The sequence below is a fragment of the Dryobates pubescens genome, chromosome 1, assembly GCF_014839835.1.
Source record: "Dryobates pubescens isolate bDryPub1 chromosome 1, bDryPub1.pri, whole genome shotgun sequence".
In the NCBI taxonomy this organism is placed as follows: Eukaryota; Metazoa; Chordata; class Aves; order Piciformes; family Picidae; genus Dryobates; species Dryobates pubescens.
The window spans coordinates 32721284-32747420 of record NC_071612.1 but is presented as its reverse complement, the minus strand read 5'-3'; the positions used below and the strand labels follow the sequence as shown (position 1 = coordinate 32747420).

General features: G+C 43.1%; 2 protein-coding genes across 2 annotated transcripts in view; one reads left to right on the top strand and one right to left on the bottom strand.

The window, feature by feature from the left end:
- The first annotated feature begins 141 nt into the window (after positions 1-141).
- On the top strand, positions 142-1554 carry ZAR1 (zygote arrest 1). The gene is made up of 4 exons (XM_009899294.2): positions 142-960; positions 1046-1138; positions 1224-1298; positions 1375-1554. Exons 1-4 carry the CDS (start codon positions 142-144, stop codon positions 1516-1518), a joined length of 1131 nt encoding a protein of 376 aa, XP_009897596.2. The 3' UTR covers positions 1519-1554.
- Positions 1555-6624: 5070 nt separating this feature from the next.
- FRYL (FRY like transcription coactivator) overlaps positions 6625-26137 on the bottom strand; it is a 164052-nt gene continuing 144539 nt past the window's right edge. The window contains exons 56-63 of the mRNA XM_054163573.1: positions 23446-23653; positions 21445-21594; positions 19292-19390; positions 14934-15002; positions 11353-11370; positions 10301-10411; positions 7892-8088; positions 6625-6939 (exon numbers count right to left, since the gene is read on the bottom strand). Coding sequence (XP_054019548.1) covers positions 6681-6939; positions 7892-8088; positions 10301-10411; positions 11353-11370; positions 14934-15002; positions 19292-19390; positions 21445-21594; positions 23446-23653 — 1111 coding nt within the window. The 3' untranslated portion in view covers positions 6625-6680. The remainder of the gene's footprint in view (positions 6940-7891; positions 8089-10300; positions 10412-11352; positions 11371-14933; positions 15003-19291; positions 19391-21444; positions 21595-23445; positions 23654-26137) is intronic.

Below are 26137 nucleotides of genomic sequence, written 5' to 3'. Positions count from 1 at the left end.
CACCGGGGGGGGGATGGGAATGGGCCACCAAGGTGGGCTCCCGGCAGGGGCGGGGTCAGCCCGGCCGCGACTCCGGTCCCGCCCCACCTGGGGGTATTTAAAACCGTACCCCCGCCCGTCCCTTCCTGTGGGTCCGGAGTGATGTCTGGGGACGCGATGGACAGCTACCTCTATGCCGCTTACCATCCCTACTACCGCTACCCGCCGCCAAAGGGCAAGAGCGGGTTGGCGGGCGGTTGGCGGCCGCGGGGCAGCGGCTACTTCTCGGGCTACGGAGAGGCGGCGGCCTCCGCTGAATACATCGACAACTACCAGCGGGCGCAGCTGAAAGCCATTCTCTCCCAGGTCAACCCCAACCTGACGCCGCGGCTCCGCAAGGCCAACACCAAGGAGGTGGGCGTGCAGGTGAACCCGCGGCAGGACGCCTCAGTGCAGTGCTCCCTCGGGCCCCGCACACTCCTACGGCGCCGCCCAGGGCCCCTCAGCGTGCCGCGGCCCCGTGAGGCGGAGCAGGAGCAGGAGCAGGGCAGCCCCGCCACCACCAGCACCCGCGCCGTGCGTTTCCCTCGCACCATCGCCGTCTACTCGCCCTTGGCGTCCCGCAGACTCACCGCTTTCCTGGAGGAGCCGGAGCGGCGGCTGCAGAAGGAGGAGGAGCAGACAGTGTCACCGGCCGTCGAGGAAGAGCCGGCCGCGGTGCGGGAGCAGCGGGAGGCAGAGGCGGCTGCCGTGCGGGACAGCTGGGAGAAGCCCACCGAGGCCGGCGCCGAGCCTTTGGAGCAGCGCTCGGCCGAGCCACAGGAGCAGCGCCCGGTCGTCACCCCGGAGCCACCGGCGGCGGGGCCGGAGGAAAGCAAAGAGGAGAAGGAGGCGGCGGCGGCGACGGGAGCGCAGGTGGAGCCGTTGGCCACCCCTCAGAAGCGCGAGCCGGCGGCGAGTAAGACCCGCCTGCGCTTTCAGGTAAGGGGCGGCCAGGGCCGAGAGGAGGGGGACCGGGCTGGCCCCGGAGGTGCCTGTCCCATCGAGTAACGGTTGTGCCCTGCAGTTCCTGGAGCAGAAGTACGGCTACTACCACTGCAAGGACTGCAACATCCGCTGGGAGAGCGCCTACGTCTGGTGCGTCCAGGGCACCAACAAGGTAGGGCAGGCCCGCATCGGGCAGATCAGGATCGAGCCGGATCGGCCGGGCCTAACCCCGCCGCTGACCCTCGGCCTCCCCCTAGGTCTATTTTCGGCAGTTCTGCCGAACTTGCCAGAAGTCCTACAACCCGTACCGCGTGGAGGACATCACCTGCCAGGTAAGGGACCTCGTGCCCCGGCGGGGTCCGGTCCGTGCTCGGCCCGAGCCCGCTGACCGCCGCCTCCCCCCCGCAGAGCTGCAAGCAGACGAGGTGCACCTGCCCCGTGAAGCTGCGCCACGTGGATCCCAAGAGGCCACACCGCCAGGACCTCTGCGGGAGATGCAAAGGGAAACGCCTCTCCTGCGATAGCACCTTTAGTTTCAAATACATCATCTGAGGGGAATGGGGCTTTTCTGTTTTGTTTTTGTTTGTTTAGGGCTCTCCTAGAAAACTGCGAGTAGAGCAGATTAGGGTGGTTTTTTGGTTGGAATTGTTGAAGGCTCTTAGTGAGGTGTAACTAGGAGAGCATGCCAAGGAAAGAATTGCAAAGCATACTCATAGGGTGGCTCAGAGGGCACATGTGGCAAATTGTGTAACTTGCATAGGGGAAAAGCCTATGAATAATGTTTAGTAAATTGATGCTCTTGGTAGCAGATGGCTCAGGACCTTGTAGAATCAGGGGTGGGAAAGAATGTCTGTTACTGCCCTGCAGCTGAAGTTTGCATCAAGACATGTAAAGTAGGTAATAGAGCATCATTCATAAGCTGATAGTATTCACTTACAGTGCACACTTCTCTTCCATGTGGAAAGTCTTCCTGCACCTGTTCATCATCAGCAAATGATTGGGAAATGCTGTGTAGAAAGGTCACTTCTGCTGGCACAGCTAGTCTGCATTTAGCTAAGTTGGTGCTCTTCTCTTGCAGACCATGGCCAAAGACAGCTTGTGGTTACTGCATCTTTAGGGACAGTTCTTACTGCTGGGGAAGGGAGTCACTGTTGTTATGGTGTCCTGACAAATGAATTTCCCATCTTCCATGAGATTATCAAGTGATACTTCAGAGGCTCAGGGTATGACACTGCATGTGCCTGGTTTCATCTTGTACCTGCAGATGATGCACAAGAGCTCTGCACTTGGTGGCTTACACTTCAGGAGTTTGACCTACTTCAGTTAGGTGTCTGTTGGAGAAGGATCACATTCCTACATCCTTCTGGGGTTGGGTTTGCAGCTAGGAATTGCACTTAAGGTGTTTGGTTGTAATGGCAGAACCAGCATGATTACTCCCAGGTGATACTCAGAGGCCTTTTGGTGCTGTTGGCGATAATGGTCTTGGTAGGGGCACCATGCTTCAGCAAAGAGTTACAAACCAATTCTGGGATTGCAGCACCACCCGAGAGTCACAAGCTAGTGAAAGCTACACCCCTTACTCTACCCTGTAGCCAAGGAGTTGGGTAAACTTGGAAGATAATGTATTCTTCTGGGAAAGCTAATAAAGGTGTTCATTTTGAAGCTGAGCATAGTAATGCATGAGCCTTTTTGACAGAACTTTTCTTTGTAAAGACTGATTCATCTTGATCACCTACACCTGTACCCAGCTTACTTGAGACCACTCTGTTAAAGACTGAAGGGGGAACCAGGCTGAGCCCATGCTAACAGCTTCCCTGGCAGCTGGCCTTGCATCTCTAAATAGAAGCCATATGGCAGGGTAAGCAAACATTGTCCTTTGCAGCAACAAATGTCCACTTAGAGGGCCCCTGAGTGTTATTTTTGTAGGTTTAACTCATCTTGCTGTAGACTCCTGCTTTAACAGGATCCTTCAATGTGCTGCAGTAACTAGGGCTCCATTCATTGTTAAGCAGGATGAGGAATTCTGGGAACAAGTAGGCCTAGCACCCATGGAATGAAGTACTGCTTTATTTTATCTGAAGCATTTCCTCCTCTATCACAGACTTTCACATTAAATTCCATCCTTGCCTTGCTCAGCTTGCAAAGTACAACCTGCAGCTGGATGGCCTTCAGTTGTAGATGTGCCTTGCCCTCACCTGTAGTTACAGTAATGAGCGATAGTAATCTTCAGCTGAAAGAACACAGTTGAGGCCCTCTCTGCAGCCATCCCCCCCTAGGCTGCCTCTGCTTGCAGCTGCAACATTGATCTGGGATGGCTTTTTATTTCCAAGTGTATTTCCCTCTGTGGATGTTCTTCAGTATGCTTTCCTGTTTGCCTGCCCCTGACAGCCGTAGTCTGTTCCCAGTGGATGTGGTGTGGGAGACAGTCTGTGAACCTTGGTAATGAGAACTTCAGCTCTGGGCCATGTTAGTGTGAAGTTATAGAGCAGCTTGCAGCAAAATGAGCGGCTGAGTGCTTCCCATTCACACAGGTATCCTTGTAAGCATTGCTTTGAGGATTATTTGCTGTAAGTATGGTAACTTAGGTGATGATGATAGGCAATAGCCTGAAGTTAGAACAACTGACTGCCATCCCCACTAACCACAGTCAAAGCAGCTGCTGCTTCCATCTGAGATGATGCAGAACTGGCCTGTATGGTATGCCTCAACAGCAAGAGGTCCAAGCAAGTTGATGATGGGCTCCAAATGGCAGCTTCTGGCAATGAGCTGCCCCTGCTTTCATCAGCTGCTGCAAGGTTTTGAGGCTTGGAGTGGGCTGCAGTGGGCTGCAGTATGAAACAAGCTTTCCTTCATCCTGTAGCATCCCTCAGTCTTACTGTAGCTCTGTGTGTTGTTCCTCTTGCATATATTGAGTGCTTTCACTGCCAGCTGCCAGTTCTTTGTAGCTCAGTGTTCTGTCATGCCCTTGCCAGAGTGTGATGGGCACTGGTTCCTAGACTCAGCAGAAAGGAGCGCTACTCATGACCCATGTGATAATGCAAAGGGGAAAGAAACAGCCTTCATGCTGCTAATTCTGCAGAGACATTTTGAACTTGCCCTGTCCAGCATTTTCCTGAAGAGATTCTTTTGTGTCTGTTAGCTCAGTCTGTGCTGCATCTTGCAGATGTCTGATGCTTCACTTGTTTCTAGGCAGCTTCACCACAGCTTCAGGTTTGGCACAGACCTGCCACCAGGTGAGACAGTGACAGCTTGAGTAGTTGAGAATGAGTAATTTTGGAAAAGCTTCACAAAGTTCAAGCAGTATCAGAGTCAGCCAGCATGATTCTGCCCCACAGGGCAGGTTCCAGTAGTCATTATCAATGGAGGAAGAGGTAAAGAATTATGTACAGAAATTCAGCTTTGAGTTGCAAGAGCAATCATTTAGCAACTTTAAAAGATGCCTAGGAAAACGCTGTTGCACTGACAGGACATAATTCCCCATAATTCCAGGACAGCCAGGCCTCTGTAGTCGGTGTCTAGGCTGTCCAACTAAAGCTTCTGAAGTCTTACCTTGTAAAAATACACCAAAGGACAGATACAATGTCTTTTTATTTTTACAAAAGAAGCTGGTAAAAGATGATGTAAATAAAAGTGTAATGCACCACTAAATAAAACTACTCATCCCCCAGTAAATATCTATTAAATAATTAAGAACACCATCTACAGTACCACAAAACCATCAAAAACAATTCCATTTTATCAGGGACAGGGGAAAGGAGGGCGGGGGGGGGGGGGGGGGGGGGGGGAACCAAACCCAAAGAAAAAGTACAGTGATTATGGATGTGCCTTGACCAGTTACAGAGCTTGTTAGGATAACATAACTACTGTCAGCAGTCCAACAGCGTGCACAGTGCCTTCAATTAATGCATTTCAGCATAAATACATTTCTGGTGGGGTCCAAGTCCCTCCCCCTCCCCCCCCCCATCTAAAGAGGAAAAAAAAAAAAACCCAAAACAAACCCCCAAACCCAACCTAAAAAGGCAGAGCTAAGAATTTCAATTCTACATTCTAAACTCTGGAATTAAGAGCCCATTAAAAAAAATCACAGTGGGTAAGAGATGTATATAAAAATACTTGGGTGTTCCTTTCAAATCACAGGAATCATGGGACTACATTCTTTCTTTTTTTTTCCTGCTTTTGTTTTTATTTTTTTTTTAAAGTTTTTAATATTTCTCTTTTTTTTTTTTACAAAATGCTATTGTTTTCCACAGAATCCAGTTTGTTTTATGCTACAGACTTTCAGACACTGGACTTAGGAGTATATTGCCTGTTTGCATGGTTTGGTAGCCAGTCTTTTTATTACTTTTTTTTTTTTTTTTTTTTTTTTTTTTTTTCCTCTCTATAGTCCCAATTCCTTAGGCTTAAGTTGCATGAAGCTGCATCTATGTTGCATTCAAACTCTTTGAACCCTGCAGACTACCTGGACTGCAAGTAATGTAATGTGACTACTGAGAGGGGGAGAAGCCTCCCCCTTCCCCTCCTAACTTTATACACCTACTGTCTTTTAACAGTGCATTGCACAAATTTACAAGGGAAAAAAAAACCAACCACCCAAAAATACTGTTTTTTTGCACTATACAGTTTCTAGAATATATACAGAATAAAATAAGTTAACTTCTAATGAGAGGATTGCTGATGGGCAGCATATATCTTTAATATACATTTTTAAAGTCTCTGCAGGCAGCTAGTTTTGTTTTTGTTTTTTTTTTTGGTTAGTTGTTATCAATATTTGTAACATAAGCACTGATCAGAGAACTGAGCAGCATTCCAATAAAGTTAACAGATATATTATTTCTTTTAGAAACACTGGGAAATCCAGTTTTAAAATATTATTAAATGTCCTAACATTTACACACTAGGAGGATTAGATCTAATAAAATAAAAATTTCTTCAAAAATAATCTGGCAGCTCTTTTTTTTTTTTTTTTTCCTTTTTTTTTTGTTTTGTTTTTAAAAAGCATGCTCTTGCAGACCTCCTTTATCAATCATCCATACCTTCAAAAAAAAAAACAACCAACAACAAACCAAAAACACCCCAAAAAAAAAAAAAAAAGAGGCAACTGTCACATAGCCATACATTCTAAACTCTCACACATCCATTGCCTCCTCACAGACAGTGAAAAGCAAAGAGAACATTGAGAAGTCAATGGGGTTCTGCAGCCAGCAAGTCATTCTGCTCAGGGTTTGACCACACAGTGTCTCCTTAGGGATCAGCTGATGGGATCTACTGCTGCTGGAAAAGCCAGGAAGCCTTGCAGGTCTTCAGCCAAAATAAACCAGCCTCATCCCACCTGCAATACCCATTCAGCCTTTTGGGGGCTGTTAACTGCAAACACCATTTTAGAGTTGTGTTACATAGGAGAGAATAATGCAGAGTGTGTGCATTATGTTGAAGCCCTTTTTCCTTTTGTCTTTTTATAGAGAAGTGTAATAAAAAAATACTACTGCCACACAGCTGCTGTGTAGAAAGAGCAGTCAAGTAAGCTGTTCACTTCCATTTTCAGTTTTGTTTTGTTTTAACTGTTGATGAAACAATTCCTTGCTATGATGAAACTGTGTTGGTTGTCAGGGTTGCTGGAGGTTGGTTTGTTTCTAATGAAAGGTGCTCAATAATTAATAATAATAATAATGATCTGAAGTGTCTTTGTCATCAGTTCTTTTCTCAATGACAGCTGTTCAGAATCCAGTGCTGACAAGATTTATTCCTGATTTGATTCTCCCTAGAAGCTGATAGGATTGCACCATGCGGAGAGACTCTCGAATTTCTAGGTTGAGTTCCATCAGCTTGCAGCTGGCCTCGGACATATCCTGGTTGGAGCCCACTACTGCGAAGCTGCCGGTCTGCCCCAGCGTCTGGTGGCGGAAATAGATGTGCAGCAAGGTTTGAACCGGGTCGTCCTCAGAACTGCCAAAGATGTCGTGGGGCCAAATTGATCTGTGAACACAATCGGGAGTGAAACGGTCAAACACGCAGGCAACGATCAGCTGCTTCAATAGCTGCCCTGGTTTGAGGCCAAGCAGATCCTCTCTTGCCCCTGAGAGGGGTGAAAGAATGACCCTCATCACACAAGTGAATTGCAGAAGCGATGGAAAGTTGAAATGGAAAAGCAGTAAGTGTTGTACAGAAACTACAAGCATAAGAATCCCAAAGCATACAGAATCCCCAACAGCATACCCAAAAGCCTCCCAACACTTCCCTTCTCCCCACCTGAGGGTATACCCAAACACCCCAGGGTTCTCTCTTTCTACACTCCCCCCCCCACCGCCCTGCTAGGCTAGTCTCAGCTGGCCAGGTCAGAGACTGCCCCTCCCCCTTCTCCTCCTGGCATTAGGCCTAGCCAGGCCTAAGAGGCCTTAAGATAACTCCCCCACCATTACCCAATAGGGAGCATCTCCCACGGGAGTAGAGAGAAGGAAGAGGAAATGAAAGACTTTACAGCTGCATTTATAGGGTGCAGGATATTATGGGTATGAAATATGCAGCTTCCTGTGTCCACCTACTGGGCTGGACCCTCAGGACACTGGAGGTGTAACTTGTGTGGCAGCAACAGGAGGCAGCCAGCCTAAACTGCCACAGTAGTCTTGGTCTTTAAACAGATGTGAACAGAACTCAGAGGAAAAGGCCAGAGAAAAGTTGCTGCTGTAGCATCCTGGCACTTAATAGTATCATCTCCTCTCAGAGGAATTCCAGAGAGCTACTAGAATTGCCCTTTTTTTAATGACAAAATGCATATGAACAAGCTGTAATGAAGCAACAGTGTCTGTCCTTTTCAATAGGGACACCTAGAAAGAACTTAAAATCATTTGGACTAGTGCCTACCCCTCATCTTTAGATTAAAAAGGCCCATTAGCAAACTCGGGTCTGAAAGCAATCCTTAAGCACTTACCTGAAAGCCTTGACCTGTGCTACAGCTGACACAAACTCCTTGTTCCTCAGGGTTTCAATAAGAGAGTGAATGGCTGTTTCTGTGCTAGCTTGAGAAGCCTCTGCAATTTCAATTTCTTCAATACCACTGTCAGATGCAGCCTCAGCCTCCTTCAGGCAGCTCTCCAGAAGAGCAAGCTCTTCAGACATGTTTATGACCTAAAAAGAATGGCAGAGTTCCCTTTTCTGGTTTAAATGTATTTTCAGGAGATCAGATTTATCAGATACATTTATCATCCTCTTTGCAGTCACAGAACAAGAAGGAGTGGCCTCAAACTGCAACAGGGTAGGTTTAGACTGGACACAAGGAAAATTTTTTTCACAGCAAGTGTGGTCAGACATTGGAAAGGCTGCCCAGGAAAGTGCTTGAGTCACAACCCTGGATTTGTTTAAAGGTTGTTCAGATGTGGTGCTCAGGGATGTGGTTTAGGGGTGAGCTTTGCAGGGTAGAGTTAATGGTTGGACTTGATGATCCCAAGGGTCTTTTCCAACCTGACTGATTCTGTGATTACTGAGAGGTAGAAAAAGCATATATCTAAATATTTGCTGCAGATGCTCAAGCATACAGTTAAAGGCCTCAGTGTGCATGGCAGTTATTTGGGCTTTCCCCTGATGAAAGTTTTCATCCTTTGCAGCTCTTTTAAAACTTCAAAACCACATTTCATTTCTCCCCACATCACTGAATAACAAAATGACGAGAATTAAACACTTTGGACAAGTACAGCAGTGACTGTGTTAGTACAGGGTCAAATGAAATATGAAGAAACGTCTGGCAGCCTGGTAACCCAGCAGAACACCTGTAGTGCAGCCAGTGTATCTAATACTATCTTCAGCTTCACCTCCAACACAGGAGGAAAATACAAGGCCACTGCTCAGGGTATGATTTTGCATCTGACTAACTTAGGCACAAAGTGGGATAGGTGATGCTGACCTTCCACAACACTCCAGACAGAAATGCACTGAGTCATTTGTGGCCTCTACAAAAATCTGGACATCCAAGTGAGGAACATGCAGCACTTTGTCCTAAGTTACTCAAAGCCCCAAAACTTTCACCCTGCTTTTTCATTTTCTTCCCTACGATATCAAGCAAGACCAGGCCTATTTTTTTTTTTACCTGCTACCTCTATTTGTACCCAAGGGAGAACTTTCAGAGGACAGTATTAATCACAGAACCATAGAATGTCTGGGGGTTGGAAGGGACCTCCAGGGATCATCAAACCACCCTGCCAAAGCAGGATCACCTAGGGCAGATCACACAGGAACACATTCAGGTGTGTTTTGAAAGTTCTCCAGAGAAGGAGACTCCACATCCTCTCTGGGCAGCCTGTTCCAGTGCTCTGTCACTCTCACCATGCAGAAGTGTCTCCTCATGCTGAGGTGGAACCTTCTGTGTTCCAGCTTGTACCTGTTGTTCCTTCTCCTATCATTGGGCACCACCAAAAAGAGCCTGGCACCTTCATCTTGACACCCACCCCTCAGATATTTAAAGGCACTGATCAGATCCCCTCTTAGCCTTCTCTTCTCCAGACTTAACAGCCCCAGGTCTCTCAGTCTTTTTTCATAGCAGAGATGTTCAAGTGCCCTAATCATCCTTGTGGCTTTCTGTTGGACTCTCTCCAGCAGGTCTCTGCCTCTTTTGAATTGGGGAGCCCCAAACTGGACACAGTATTGCAGGTGTGGTCTCAGCAGGGCAGAGTAGAGTGGGAGGAGAACCTCCCTAGACCTGCTGGCCACAGTTTTCTTCATGCACCCCAGGATCCCATTGGCTCTCTTGGCCTCAAGGGCACATTGCTGTCCCATGGAGAACTTACTGTCCACTACGACTCCGAGGTCTTTCTCCACGGAGAGGCAGCCTAATGCATTCAGATTACCTCAGCTAACAATCCCTATGTACCACAGGCACAGTATGTGCAGACTGCATTACTAACTGCACACAGGATGGGAACTAAGGTTGCAGAGCAGTTGTGCAGTGGCTGAAGTGACAGTTACATGTCAGATGGTAGCAAGTGATGGTGTTTCCATCACACTGGGGTGATGGAAAGGGGCTTCACCACAGAGCTCTCTTGATTGGAGTTAATGTGCCTTGATTGTAGCTTGATTACACCAGGAACACTACTGAAATACTCATCACTGGACTCTCTACACTCCTGTCTGTTTTAAGAGCTTTCAAGCTGTACAAAAATCAACACAGGTAATTGAAGATCCCATAAAAATCTTGTGAGCTCTACTTAACTCTTTTATTAATTGGCTGTAAACCAGATGCCACCCTCCTTCAGCTTCTAAAATGGTGAAAATGTTATCAAAATGTATTTTCAAGGGTTTGGTTTTAAAATGTCAACAATTAGGAGCTAAATGGCAAGGCTTTCATTACCTCTGCTTCTTTTCTGATTGTTTTTACTTGGCTGATGAGTTTGCAGTAGGCTTGGAACAGAAGCAGCAGCTGGAAATGCAACTTGTACAGTCTCCGACACAACTCCAGCTCCTACAAAAAAACCCCAACTTTGTTATGTTCAGGAAGTGCAAAACATCTGCTGTCCACTACAAGAGACAACCAATGACAACTTCTTCAGTATAGAGTGTGCAAAATCAAAAAAGTGGTTACTTGGTTACTGAAGGAAACACCAAAAGGATTTAGAAGGCAATGTAGCAGGAAGTTTGAAAAGCAGAGGAAAGCTTCACTGAGGTCTAAATTTACAACCAGCCTCTCTCTCACACAGGTTTAAAGTTTTGCTTTTTAATAAGAAGTTACATTTGCACAAAGGGCAGTGGGGTGGATGTGAGGCATTTTGAAATGTCATGTCCCAAGACAGAGTTGCACAGATCACTTAACTTTCGTTGTAGATATTTTACTGTTTTAAATTGAAGATCTAATATGCAAAAGCAGCAGCTGTAGTCAGTAAGCATGGAATCTTTCCTAACCATTACTGTAAATACATAAGCACAGTACACAACCTGGGCCTTAGCTTACAACTGCCTGATGGAGGGAGAGGAGAGTAATTCCATCTTGAAGGCAAGGATGTTTCCTTTACAAAACGTAGCTCAGACTCTATTTCAGGAAATACCACATGATATAGTCTTAAGGAAATGAAACAGCAGCACTGACTTATGTGCTGCCCTGCTTTCATTGTTATGCATCTAAAACACCAAGTCAAAGTGCAGACAGTGTTAATATTGCTTTGCATACACACACAAAAGCTAGTGCTAGTGGGATCATCCTCTATAATGTTCTACTAAGTACAGCATCCTGTTATCTACAAAGCACCAACAGTTCAATGTGTTAGATGACGCAAAACTGAACCACACAAGCATATTTGTAATGGCCAATGACAAGACATGACTGTTTCACAAATGGACAAAACAAATGGAGACCAGTTTGGTGACTGGCATGGTTAAGTATTTGATAAATCAAGAACTGTCACTTACTGCTAGAATTTCCATTTGCTAAGCAAGAAGATGAGCAGGTCACAAAAATACACAGAAAGAAAAAAAAAAAGAGAGATCAAGAATTAGTGTAGGAAATAATTTTAATTAGGGTAAAAGATGTCCCAGGTAAAACAGAGGAAGAAATATAAGTAACATGCTCCAACTATACACTGAATGGAAAAAAAACATCAACAAGCTGAATTTGAAGTGATATTACTTGCTGCTAGAGCTAAGGATAAACAGCACTGGCTTTGTTGTCCCACAACATGAGTAACATACTCCACTTACGACCCTTAGTGGTCTTCATACATTTTATAGTCTTAAAGGTATGCAAATTGAAGGAAATCAAACCCAAGGACACTTAGGTCTGGATATCTGTACAACATTTCTTGTTCTGTACCATTACAGTTTAAGTAAGTAGAATGCCTTTTTAAATCTGGGTTATAATTTGGATTCTGAATCAGCTTAGGGAGTTCTCAGATCTCAGCACCTTATTGTGAGTTTTCTGCTGTTTAATTGCACTTGCTTTTTACAAGCTATTTCAGAAAGCCATTTGGGAAAGAGGGGCAGGGAGAGAAATTGTCAGAAAGCTCCTTGCCAGACTAGGGACAGGAGCTTCACTTGGGTGCTTTGGACAGTGCTAAGCATATTGATGGCATTCAAGCAAGTACTGTAGTCATAGTAAACATATGAAGATGTAACCAATGTCTGATTCCAACAGGCAGAAGGCATTTGGGCTTCACTAAGCACACAGGCAGACACAATGTGTATAATGAATGCCTTGCAATGTGCTTAACTGACATTGCATGGTTTTGTTCTGTACTCTGTGCTATCATACACAGCACAACTACTATGTAAGCAGAACCTTCTCGTGCACGAAACAATGTGCAGAGAGGAGATCTTGAGCTGTCAGAGTCAACAAGAATTCTATGATTTGCTGTAACAAAGCATAGACTTGGAAGAATGGCAGGGTCACTTACTTGATAATTTTAGTTATTAGGTTCCAGTCTTTCTTAAGCAAAGCCTCATTATTATTGTAAGCCATAAATCACCTCTTGATAGCTATTCTCAAACTTCAAGGGAGGTTTTCTTTTAAAAATGGCTTTGTTCTGCTTCAGTGTCTTTCATATACTTGCTGACTTGAGAAAGAATCTGTTCCTTCTACCTGCCAGCCCTGTGCAGTCCAGCCAGGGTCCAAATGCATTCTTTCAGGCTTGCATGTAAGTACAAATAGCAAAAATCCAATAACAATGAGATTTGCTTGCAAGTCTGCTGGCACTGCATGAGCCAGAACAGAATTCATCTCACTATTCCTTAGCTGTATCGACCACAGTGCTAAAAATTAGCAAGAAAATCTCATTTGTGTTAGTGAATGAAAAATATCTGTTGAATGAAGCAGCCCTGTTTCCCTGAGCAAGACAACACTTAGTTATTTTTAGCATTAACTGGTTGACTGTGTAGGCTTATCAGCTCCACACTCTATCTACAAGGCCTTTTGAAACACTGATGTTACACTCCTTTGAGTCACTATAATCTGTGAATAAATGTAGAGCTTCTTTAAATTGTGTGTATTTGTGAAGCAGGGTAACAGGACTCTGCCTTCTCAATAGATACTCAAATAATTTTGCCAGGACCTGCAAGTGCAAGGAGCACATAAACTAAAAATTGCCATCATGCCTTATAGAATCATAGAACTGTTAGGGTTGGAAGGGACCTCAAGGATCAGCCAGTTCCAACCCCTCTGCCATGGGCAGGGACACCTCACACTACATCAGGTTGCTCAGAGCCACATCCAACCCGGCCTTCAAAACCTCCAGGGATGAGGCAACCTTGCAGGCTAACCCACAATCAAAACAGGTCCCTACGAATAATCAGTGTGATTGGCCAGACAACTCCTTTTCAGAGGCTGTCATCAAACCCTGCAGAAGAACAGACAAAACAGCCTCACTCAGAATCCTGGATTCCCTCTGGACACATGAAATGAAAGCCTGCAGATGTCTCTTCCTCCATCTCTGTTTTCCTAGCCATACAGTGGGGACAGTAACATTTATCTTCATGTTAAGAACAGTTACGGTCTAACTGCTAAGTGTCAGCATAATATACAACATTCTAAATAATGGACTGAAATCATAGAATCACTAAGGTTGGAGAAGACCTGGAAGATCACTGAGTCCAACCACGACCACTAAACCATTATAGGATCTTTGAAAACAAGAATAATGACAGGAGGGCCATGTTTCATTAATCTGATAGAATAAGTAAAATAATTCCTTGATGTGTTCATAAACCTCTTATATAATACATAAATGCTGCTTTTTTTATTTACATATATATATAACATTTACTGCATTGTAATAGTAAATGTTTAGGAGTATGTAACAACAGGCACCAGTCAGTATATGGAAAGGTAAAAACTGAGTGTAAATTGTACTGAATGTGTTCATAGGCAAAGCAAAAAGCCCTGGAAATGGCAAACTATTTTGCATCCTACCTATGCTTATCCAGATGAAATTTGGTTTTAAAACATGCAACTTTGCTGCACTATAAAAATCCACAGCATATATAAGCACACACAATTCACTGCTCTAAAAATTCAGGTGCATTTTGTGATTGAATGAAAAAAAACAACAACCCAAATATAGGAGACCAAATGAAAACCGCACACAGGGCACGTTTCTGTTTCTGAACACTACATCTTCAGCAGCAGAAAGATGATGGAGTGCATCAATACAGAGAGTTTGATTGAATAAAAGGAGCAAAATTCCTCCTTTTTCAGCTTGGATTTGGGATTTCTGTCAAAATGTCATGGAGAAAAGGGAAGTTCTACTGCAATTCTGCTTTCACTGCTCTTATTACAGGACTCCAGGTGGCAGATTCCTTGTAGTTATGGATGACACTTTTCTTACTGTGCAAATATTATGCAGCTATTAAAAAAAACCCTAAACTCCTAGTCTGCTTGGGGTAAAGCCATCACTTCCTACAGCAATTAGTAATATTAAACATGGATGACTGCCATGCAAATACATAGAAAATATTGAACTACTACTACTATTAATAGGTTACTTCACCTATTGTTAGATGCTATTTTGACAGAAGGGTTTCATGAGGTTTTTGTGATAATGCTACTTTGCTCCCACCCAAATAATGACTCCTGAAAGGTCAGATGCATTTCTATAGCACTAATTACATTAAATTCAGTAGAGGTTTGTGGCCAGACAGTTTATTTGAGCACATAAGCAGAATGCTAATCTTTTTTTTTCTTTCTCTTGTAGAAACAGCTGCAGAAAGGCAAACTTGCTGGTACACAGATGGTATCTGCTCTGCTTATCTACTCAGTGTTATTAGGTCTAGAACCCAAGATGGGTTGGCAACTTTTATTAAAAAGAGCTCTTTTTTATTAGACCACTGCTTCATAAGAAGCTGAGTTTCCAGAAGATGGGATGATAACTGAAATGAAAAGCTTTTCATACATTTTTAATCTCTCTGCAAATATTGGAGGTTTTCTGCAACAGACATAAAGATGTTTGGGGCTTTTTTATTTTAACCTCATATCCAGATCATCACAAATGACAGAGACCTACCTGGGCATCTGTGTTAGTGCCATGAATGCCATCATCAGTACCAAATGTTCTTTTGCAGTCTTCTAGCCACTGCAAAAGAAACAGAAACAAAATTAAACATCTTCTGAAAGATGCTTAAAGACTGTGCTAAACTGCCCGAGATACTTCATCAAGTCTTGTACATCCTGAGATTCTGCAAGAAATTGCAAGATGAAATCCACTGTTTACCACCGCTGCCCCCACCAACAATTCCCACTCTGATGGATCACTTCATAGCCATCACTGTGTTGCTTCCATTGTAAATGTCCTGTAGCCTTCATTACCCCAGATGGGGATTGTACTCTTCAGCATAAACCTTACTCTGTGATTGAATCTGGGTACCATTATGCAGTGAGATGTGTGGGAGGGTGGAGGCTGCAAAATACAGAATCACAGAATACATCCAGTCGGAAGAGACATCAAAGATCATCCAGTCCAAGCCTCAACCCAACACTGAAGGGTCAGCACTAACCCATGTCCCTAACACAGCACTTGCAGCTGTATTTATGTGTAACAAAAACTGAGAAAGCTGACAAATTTCTAGCTAGGAATTTCCAGAGGATGCAAAGTAACTAAATATCCATTTACCATTAGATTTCAGTCAGATTTAGACACTTTACTCCTTCCATGAAATTAAATTACATTTTCTCTTTACCTGATGCACTAAGTTTACACCAACATGATTTTTCAGAATGATTTCAGATTACAGAGTAAGTCTGTTACATTTCTTGGGACTACTTTAGAATCAGAAGGAAACAGAGTTCTCCTGTGTAACCAAAGCAAAAAACCATAAATCCTTCAGTGGGAGTTTAGCATTACCTCCAGTTCACAGAAACTGGGGAGATGAAGTACTCACTCAATACACAATGCAAACACAGGTTCCACTGAATAGAGGGCTCTGTTTAACCCCAGTTCCTAGAGCAGACCACAAGTTTATTAATTTCAGTGGGTATTTTCTTATTCTAGCTTGAACCAACCATGCAGAAAGTGTTAGCATAAAGCATTTGCAGAATCAAAGATGCCCTCACTGGACAACCTGATTTGATCATCTCCTTGACACAGTGTGCAGTGCAAACTGCAAGCATGAGGTAATTTAGGCATTACTGAAATGAGAATGCATCATGCTGAGATAAAGTGCAGATCATCTTCTGAAATAAACAGGCTCTATATGTCCAAGGAAGAATAATTTTAGCATACTGTGTGCTTGGTATCTTGAGTCTCACAGGAAATCTCGGTGACCTTTCTCTAACCTTTGTCTGATGCAAGGAAAAGAAAAATGTGATTTCCCATCTGCTCAATTTAATAAAGGTTACTTAGTGAATTAACTAGGCCTGTATGCTTATCAAGAGGAGAAATGGAATTCTCTAAGCACTGCAGTGTCAGTTTCAATTAGTGACATGGATACCAATGTACACAGCAAATCTCATTTTTCTTTTTATCTGACAGCATCCATTGGTAACAATGGAATAGCTTTGTACTGCAACAAGCAGCATCAGCACTTAGGGAGCTAATATTTATTTTCACACACTGCCCTTTTAAGATTTACCTTTTTTTTTTTTAATCTTAAAAGCAGCCTGAATAAAGGGTGTGCCTACAATGTTATGATATACATATAACCTTATATTTTCCATCTGATTATCTTTGGCTCCAATATACACAGGAAGCTTCCTTGCAAGGAAAAAGAACAGAAGCTCCAAAGAGGTGACAAAATCAATTTGTTAATGTTTTTTTACAGAATATGTTGGTAGAAAGACCTTTGGGAAGAGCAATAGGTTGTGTGACAAAAGAATCTTTAAATGTTTGCTTCACATCAATTTATGTTTCTCTTCCACAAAGACACAGGGTGCAAAGCATTTCTTAAAGGGGAGGTTCCGGCTGGATGTTAGGAAGAAATTCTTCTCAGAAAGAGAGATTGGCCACTGGAATGTGGTGGAGATGGAGGAGTCACCATCACTGGAGGTGTTTAAAAAGAGACTGGATGTGCCACTTGGTGCCATGGTTTAGTTGATTAGATGGTGTTGGGCGATAGGTTGGACTTGGTGATCCCAAAGGTCTTTTCCAACCTAGTTAATTCTATTCTATTCCATTCCATTCCATTCCATTCCATTCCATTCCATATCTGAGAAGCAGCTTTGAAAGATTCTTAGTCTACAGATATAATACACCCCCCAAAAAATTGAGGGCAAACAGATGAATAAATGCTTTTAACAAATGTTTTAGGAAATTTCATTATCTGAGCTAGTTACTCACTGCTTCTAAATTAATGTGCTAAATGAACACTTAAATAATGCACCAAGTCAGCTAAATGACAGGCCAGCAAGAGTCACAAACGATTGGTGAAAGCTATGGCATTTCTTCCTGATCAGTACTGCTTCTTTTTATTTATAAATTATTAAATAAAAAATAAAACCCTAGCAAAGTGTTCTCAGTTATTTCAGAATAATTCATTTCATCCTCTAAACCTTTTTCCTGTTCCAGCCACTCAAAAATCCTGCGCCAGAAGACAGGCTGACCACAGAAACATGTTATTGGACACTGTTTTGACAGCTGCACCACATCAAAACAAGAGTCTTTCACTGTGATACAATGACAGGCCATCAGATTGATATCTGCAACCCTTTATCAAGTATAATAAATTGCAAAAACCTAAGCTCTTAGTATTCAGCATGGATTTATCTTGGTAAGTGGCAGTGCAAAATTAGCTACAATTCAAGTGACTGATGGCCATCTGAAAGGGACATCATTTCAACTCATACTTTGACCAGCCAAACACCACCATTTGTTGTTGCTATGAGGAGTTTAGATATGGAGAACCCCTTTATGTTTGGATAGTTACTATTCAAATCACACACACATAACCCTGGGACAAATCAGTTAGCCTCTCTATGCCTCAGTGTTGCTCTTGAAAATGAGGACTCATAGAAGTGATGACAGCATTACACATTGGAGATGGTCAGGCCTTAACTATTCCATTGAGTAAGGCAGTTTTAGTCATTAGATGAGCACTTTATTTCTAATTAATCCCAAATGCCAGAATGCAGCTCATTATATTAGACTTCATGAGTTAGTTTACAAGCAAATTGTTACTACCACAGACCAGGGCAAAAAAAGCCTGCAGTTCTTTAGCAGAAATATTGCCTTGGCTCCTAGAAACAGTTTTGCTGTATGGCATCCTTTGGGCTTCTCTGCACAAGGACAAAACCAGTAACATATACTTTGAAAACTAAACTGCATGCTTCTAAAATAACTGACATAAAAATCAGGGGATGAGAGACCTAAATTTATGTGTCTATGCAGGCCACAGCTGTGGAAGCCCCTCAGCAGAGATCTGGTCAACAAAAGAGTCTAAAGTCCTATTCAGCTAAGCTACAAGTCAGTATCTACAGCAGGATAAAATACATTGCTTTGATTATTTTGATTTAGGAGAAGAGAAGGCTGCTGTGGGGAATCTTATTGTGACCTTTGAGTACTTTAAGGGGATGGTCAGGAAGCTGGCAAGGGCTGTTGTGACAGGGCAAGGGGTGATGGTTTTAAGCTAAAGAAGAGTAGATTTAGGCTAAATATAAGGAAGAATTTTTTCAGACTGAGGGTGGTGAAATACTGGCCCAGGTTGCCCAGATAGGTGGTAGATACCTGATCCCTGGAAACATTCCAGGTCAGGTTGGACAGGGCTGTGAGCAACCTTATCCAGTGGAAGAAGTCTCTGCTTACTGCAGGAGGGTTGGACTAGATGACCTTTAAAGGTCCCGTCCAACCCAAACCATTCTGAGATTATTGTTTTTAATTGCATTGACTTCATCCTTAAATACTATTGGTGTTAAGACACTTAATTCCTATATATATATGTATCTATATAGATATATCTGTGCATATATATGTCATATATATATGTGCACATGATAAATATCTATGCATATATATCTTTTTTATATATATATCTGTGCATGCTTTAATCGGAATGTGAATCCCATCCTAAAATAAGCCAAAATGTTAAAAAAGAAGAAAAACACCCCACCCAACCTCCCTGGTTTATTGATATGAGTATTTTTAGAAGAGGATTTTTAACTTAGGCATGAGCTGAGCTCTTCCCAGTGCATTTGTGCTGTGTTAGACATTTCCACTGCAGAAATCCATACCACAAAAACAAATGACACATGAGAAAAAACACTCAGGTTCAGATTGTCCAGGTAGAAAAGGAGTAAGAAAAGGAAACAGAATCTTATTTCAGTTTCCCCCCCTGCCCAGTTTACTTCTGGATATCTGTATTGAGACCTGCAACATGTTCTTGATGAGTAGGTTCTACTGTGAGGTATTTTTGGTTTAAAATATAAGAGACTCACCTGTTCTGCTGCCTCTCTTTTGACATTATAGGTATCCAAATGCTCTTGGAGCTCTAGAACACTGAACTTCAATGTCTCTAGCAGACCACAAGACATTAGCTGGAAGATAAAAGCAATCACCACCGCAGTCATGTAACATCTGACTGTAATCCATGTAGTGTATCATCTAAATTATTTAATATGAAATTTCCCAGTCCCCATTTGGAAAAACAATCCAATTAGAATGAGTAACCTGCAGATCACTCATGATACCTTTGTAGCTGGATCAGTTAAGTCAGTGAACAACAGTTCTGATTTTAAAATAAATACATTTCAAAAGGATTTTTATATCTTTCAAAGTCAAGAACAAAATTTGATAAGCACACAGTTAGTGTAAATGGGCAGGAAAAAAAGGCACTACAGAACTGCTTCTGTAGCAGTCCAGAGGAGTGCCCAGGGAGGGTTACTCTCAATATACAAACCACCACCAAAAGCTTCAGTCTGCAGGAACAGGAACTGTTGGATGTTTGAAGAATGCTCTACCATTAATGACTTTGCCTTTCCCAACACAGTTTCAAAGTACCTTTTTCCCTCAGGAGCTGCTACCTCAGCTTTGCTCCACACCATTTCTCCCTGTCATTTTACTTCCATTTCAGTTTTTCTTGCTAATTCTTTTCCTGTCACTTGTAACACAGAATCATTTTGGTTGGAAGAGACCTTTCAGATCATCAAGTCCAACTGTTAACCTAGCATAACCAAGTTACCACTAAATCATGCCCTCAGCACCACATCTGTATGCCTTTTATACCCCTTCAGGGGTGGTGACCTTACTGCTTCCCCTGGGCAGCCTGTACCAGTGCTTAATGATTTTTCCTAATATCCAATCTAACCCCATCCCAGCACAACTTGAGGCTATTCCCTCTTGTCCTATCACTTGTTAATTGGGAGAAGAGTCTCACCCCCACCTTGCTACACCCCCCCTTTCAGGTCTCCCCTGAGCCTCCAGGCTACACAACCCCAGTTCTCTTAGCTGTTCCTCACAAGATTTGCTTTTCAGACAGTTTGACAGCTTCATTGCCCTCCTCTGGACACACTCCAGCACCTCTATGTCCTTCTTTTAGCAACAGACCCAGAACTAAACACAGTATTTGAGGTGCAGCCTCACCAGTGCCAAGTACAGGAGCACAATCACTTCCCTACTCCTGCTGGCCACACTGTTCCTGATGCAGGCCTGGATGCTGGTGTCCTTCTTGGGCACAATGCTGGCTCATGGCTGGGGCTGACCCCTTCCCTATCCAGGGGTCTTATTCTGCTGGATAGCTTTTCCAGCCTCTGTGCCCCAAGCCTGTAGCACTGCATAAGGTTGTGTGATCCAAGTGCAGGATCCAGAACTTGGCCTTGTTGAAGGTGATACTGGGTCAAGGTCAAAGATCCATCCATCCCAGTCCTCCATCTGACTATGTCTAATAGCAATTGTTTACGGAAGGGCAAAATAGGACAAGCATGTGGTAATAATCCACTTGCTCCAGAATGCTTTCTTAGCCTTTGTCAATGTGTTGTTCTGCACATCCAAAAACCTATAAAAAACATCTTTTACTTTTACATGCCAAAATTATTCAAATGTTTCAATTAGTGACAATAGAGAAAAGAAGGCTCTGGGGAGACCTTATAGTGACCTTCTGGTACCTGAAGGGGGCCTACAAGAAAGGTGGAGAAGGACTTTTTACAAGGGCTTGTAGAGACAGGAGGAGGAACAATGGGTCTGAGTTGGAAGAGAGGAGATGTAGACTGGAGATTTAGGAAGAAATTCCTAGGGAGGGTGGTGAGACACTGGAACAGGTTGCCCAGGGAGGTCACGAATGCCCCCTTTCCCTGGAGGTATTCAAGGCCAGGCTAGATGAGGCCTTGAGCAACCTGGGCTAGTGGAAGGTGTCCCAGCTCATGGCAGGGGGTGGGAACTGGATGATCTTAAAGGTCTCTTCCAACCCAAACCATTCTGTGCATCTATAAATCTCATTTGAAAGGCAAAAATACAACTAACACATTTGATTCAAACCTCCCAAAGTCTTCCCAAGCATCCCTGTTTTCCAAATGCTAAACCCACACTTCTGTATGTCACATCAAGAAGTTTAAGCAGCCAGCTGTTTCAGCATGGAAGTGCAGGGGATGTTTACCGTTTCTGCATCCACAAAGACTGTTGGGCATTCTGAACACAACATCATCACCTCCAGAGAGCTCTGAAACTTCTTCCCAATGCGCTGCAGACTCTCACCAAGAAAGCTGACTGAGTCATTTGTTATAGACACAAACCTCCTTTGGATGGTCTGGAAAGCAAATCAGAAAAAATCCCCAATCATTTTCCATTGTATGAAGATGAAGAATTTCAGGGCAAATTTCCATCATGCATTTTTGTCATTAAATGACAAACTAATACATCTCTAAAGACAATTGCTCCTTTCATGGGTAGGCCTTGAAAATCAGGGTAGCTGGACAAACAATTTGTCTTTATGCAGTACAGACAGGACCAGTTCCAATCATTTTCAATTTTGAGTCAGAATTTATTTTCAGTTTTGAGTCAGAATATAACCTGTGTAACACAATCTGTGCCCAAAACCGCCACCTGCAGGACTTCTACCTTCTTTTAACATCAGTCCTATGTACATCATGTTTAATTACATAGATTATCAGCTTAGCCTAATAAAACATTGTGCTTTGCTATATATTATTTCCTAAATCCTATCAAGTTCCATGTAGGATAAAACTATACACAGATGACATTTACACAGTGTATGAGCCAGAAGCAAAATGGAAAGGTGCACTCAAACAAGGCTTCCTGGGTCTCCTGCAGTCATTTGAACCTTTCTTTGTATCCAGTAACAACTCCTCAGGAACAGTTCTTTGCCCAGACTCAAGCCCTGGATTGCTATTGTCACTTTTCCCAGACTATCCATCTTTCCAGATGAGGGCTATCCTGTCAAGCCACAGAAAATCACATCATTCTCTCTAGCTCCCTCTTTAATGAACACGAGAGAAACTCCAGTTTTAATACTTCCAGGAAATGAATGAATGGGTGAAGAGCAACTGCAGCTAAGCTTTGGTATAATGGAGAGAAGCTAAACCCCTGATGTCTAGGTGAAGCAAAATGACAAAAATCAGAAACAGGAATTTCACAGTGTTGTGGCAAAATACTTCAACTAAAAATGGAAAATGGCTAGAGATGCAGACACAAGTTAGTGCATGGATGAAGTAGAGTATGAATTCTTCAGACGTAAGTTAATTCAGGGCCCTAATCTTAAACCTGCCTCCTGCCTGTACCTATGGGGTAAAATGTGTGCTAGTGTGGTAAAACACAGTGAGGCTTTATTATAGTACACCAAACAGCAGGCAAAATTAACCCTGGAGATACGAGAAAGGGTTGGAGTCATAAGGTCTTTGTTTGCATATTGAACCTGCTCTTGGCTCACTTGGCTTGTGGCCTGTAGAATGGATTCATTGTTCTTCTATCCCATAATAAGCTGCAAAGAATAATGTACATCCAAGTGGTACCACTTTGAAAATGTAAAAAACTCATCCCCTATATATAGGAAGGAGGAAGCCATAAAAATTAAGCCATAGGCATTTTGTGTTGGGTATTTCTGTCAGGTAAATATAGCCCCAGGCATTTGAAACTTCCAGCTTTAGTGGATCTCCTGGTGTTTTAATGACTTCTCTGCAGAAAAAGCCCCACCTTTGTCTCATGAGACAGATGTAAGGTAAGTTCACTAATGTCTGTCATGCTGTGCTCTCAAAATAATTAATCCCCCAGAAAACCCAGGAGGAAGACATTACTTCTGTAATCAGCACAGAACCTGGGTGATATTCAGAACACTACAGAAGGGACACGACCTGAACCAAGAGCTTACAAAACCCACTGAACTGGGGGAGGGTTGAGCTTTTTTATTTCTGAGTAGAATCACTCCTAGCCAATGAATACAGCACACATCCCATGGAAAAACAACGTACAACCACTTAATACTCTTTTAGCAGCGTGAGGGTTTCGTCTGCTCTTGATTTGCTTCCTCAGGCTTCTTGCTACCATAATCTTGTGGGGTTTGCAGTTACAGAGGGCAAGAATAGCTTTGAAAGCAGGAGGAGAGGATTTCAGGCAACCAATCCCACGCTGGCTGTCCACTGACCTGAAACAATCTTGAGAAGACATGAAATGTATACACAGCACAAGAGCCATCCGTGTCCGACAGCATTTGGTTGACGTGGCAGCGCCAGGCTTGCTCCTCATCATCGTATGCTACTGGTTGGAAAGCTGCCAATATGGCAGAGAGGAAAGGTGAAGGAGGTGGGGAAGTTTGTACTTCTGGGAAACCATCCTGTTCCTCTTCGTCTTGGCTACAGATAACAAAAGAAATGAGCTCCTTAGTAATGTTTTTTTTTCCTGGAAAAAAGCCCCACCCCTGCATTTTGTTAAGAAGAAAATAACAATAAGAATTTGGAATCCAGAACAGTGTTTTGCAAAATCACTGCAATCAACTGAGGTGACCATGAACCAAGAAAAGAGTAAACAAGCAGAAATTTTTGCTACTGCAATATATGAAAATACTCTCAGATATGTATTAAAACTTGTTACTTCTACACAGAGCTACAGACAAAGGGCTATCTACAGGTTATGTTTAGGAGGGTCACAAAGATAATCCAAGGGCTGAAACACCTCTGCTAGGAGGATAGGATGAGGGAGCTGAGGGTGTTCAGCCTGCAGAAGACCCCAGGAGGACCTTATAGCTGCCTTCCAATACCTGAACAGATCCTACAGGAAGGCAGCAGAGGGAATTTTCATCAGGGTGTCTAGCAATAGGACAAGGGGGAATGGTTTGAAGCTGAGGGAGAGTAGGTTTAGACAGGATTTTAGGGAGCAGTTCTTCAGTATAGGGGGAGGGACTGGAATAAGTTGCCAAGGGATGTTGTGGATGCTTCCTCCCTGGGAATGTTCAAGGATAGGTTGCATGAGGCTTTTGAGTGCAGTTGAGATGCATCCCTGCCCATGGCGGTGAGGCTGGAGTAGATGACCTCTGAGATCCCTTCCAACCTAAGCCATTTTGTGATTCTATTTTTCCCTTGCCCCAAATAACTGAATTAGCATCTAATGAATCTCAACATATGGCCCACCAATATCTACAAAAAACTTTCAGCTTTAAGAGAAACACAGGAGCTCATTTAGCAGTAGAATACTATTTTCTAAGTGTTTTAAGTAACACCAGAAGTGACTGGAGATAGATCACAACAATTTCATCTTTACAGGCAATCAATTTAACAGATCTTTGTTCAAAGAGCATTCTGCAGTCATACTTTCCATTAGGCACCATACAGCCAATAAAGACACAAAGCTATAAATTAATCCATGCTACCACTTACAACCATTAAGTTAATTGTTAAAATGATTTGTATTACAAGGAAGCAGGAGCAGGGAAGTCATTCTGCCCCTGTAATCAGCACTGGTTAGGACACACCTTGAGTCCTGTGTCCAGTTCTGGGTCCCTCAATTTAAGAAGAATATTGAGACACTTGAAGGTGTCCAGAGAAGGGCAATGAGGCTGGGGAGAGGTCTGGAGCACAGCCCTGTGAGGAGAGGCTGAGGGAGCTGGGGTTGCTTAGCCTGGAGAAGAGGAGGCTCAGGGGAGACCTTCTTGCTCTCTACAACTACCTGAAGGGAGGTTGTAGCCAGGTGAGGGTTGGTCTCTTCTCCCAGGCAACCAGCACCAGAACAAGAGGACACAGTCTCAAGCTGTGCCAGGGGAGGTTTAGGCTGGAGGTGAGGAGAAAGTTCCTCTCAGAAAGAGGAATTAGGCATTGGAATGTGCTGCCCAGGGAGGTGGTAGAGTCACCATCCCTTGAGATGTTCAAAAAAGGATTGGATGTGGCACTTGAAGCCATGGTTTAGTTAGTCATGAGGTGCTGGGTGATAGGTTGGACTTGATGATCTCTGAGGTCTTTTCCAACCTTATTGATTCTATGATTCTATGAATGATACATTTTGGTAGTTCTTCCATAATTGTACATGGGCAGCAAAAATGTGTGGGAGGATTCAAGGTACAGATAGTTAATTCATGTATTTTTTTAACACACAGTGGTTTTCTCCCTAACAACTACCCCATTCACAGCAGCACCAAGCATGCCTTAACCCATGTCTTAAACAAGAAGCATGTGTAGAGTTTTTAGTTGTACGTTTTTCAGCAGCACAAAAACTGAAAAGCTAAATTGCAATCCTTTAGAACAGTGTCTGTAAGCAAAGCTTCAAAAAGATTCTCTGATATTTTACCTGATCTAGTTCGAGGTGTCCCTGCACATGACAGAGAGATTGGAACTGGATGATCTTCCAACCCTGACAATTCTATGATTCTGTATAAATACTGTATCAAGCCTGTAAATAATCACCTCTGATGCTCTTCAAACTGGAGCTAGGGTTGTTTTTTCCTTCATTTGATTAGTGTAAATAAAACCTTAAAGGATTTTTCAGTTGCATATTAGGAGGGCTGTCCCAGTCCTTAATTCTTGCAAGATAGGTTGCACAGGAGATTACAAGGTTCATTTCTCTGTCTCTGTCCCAGTAGAACCTTCTCAAATGATTTGGTATTTTACAGTTCCTGTTGTGACTGTAAAAGGATCCTTAAATGTTCTCTCTGACAGAACATACCCTAAGTTGGCTTTCCTATATACACCCAGTCCATATATTTTTCAACCCTGAACTCCTGAACAAATTTTACTTCTTGGAGTTGTTTGGTTTGATTTTTGTTTGTTTTGGTTGAATTTGTGTGTGTGTGTGTTTGGGTTCTTTTGGGTTTTCTGTTTTGGTCTGGTTTCTTTTGTTAGTGTTGTTTA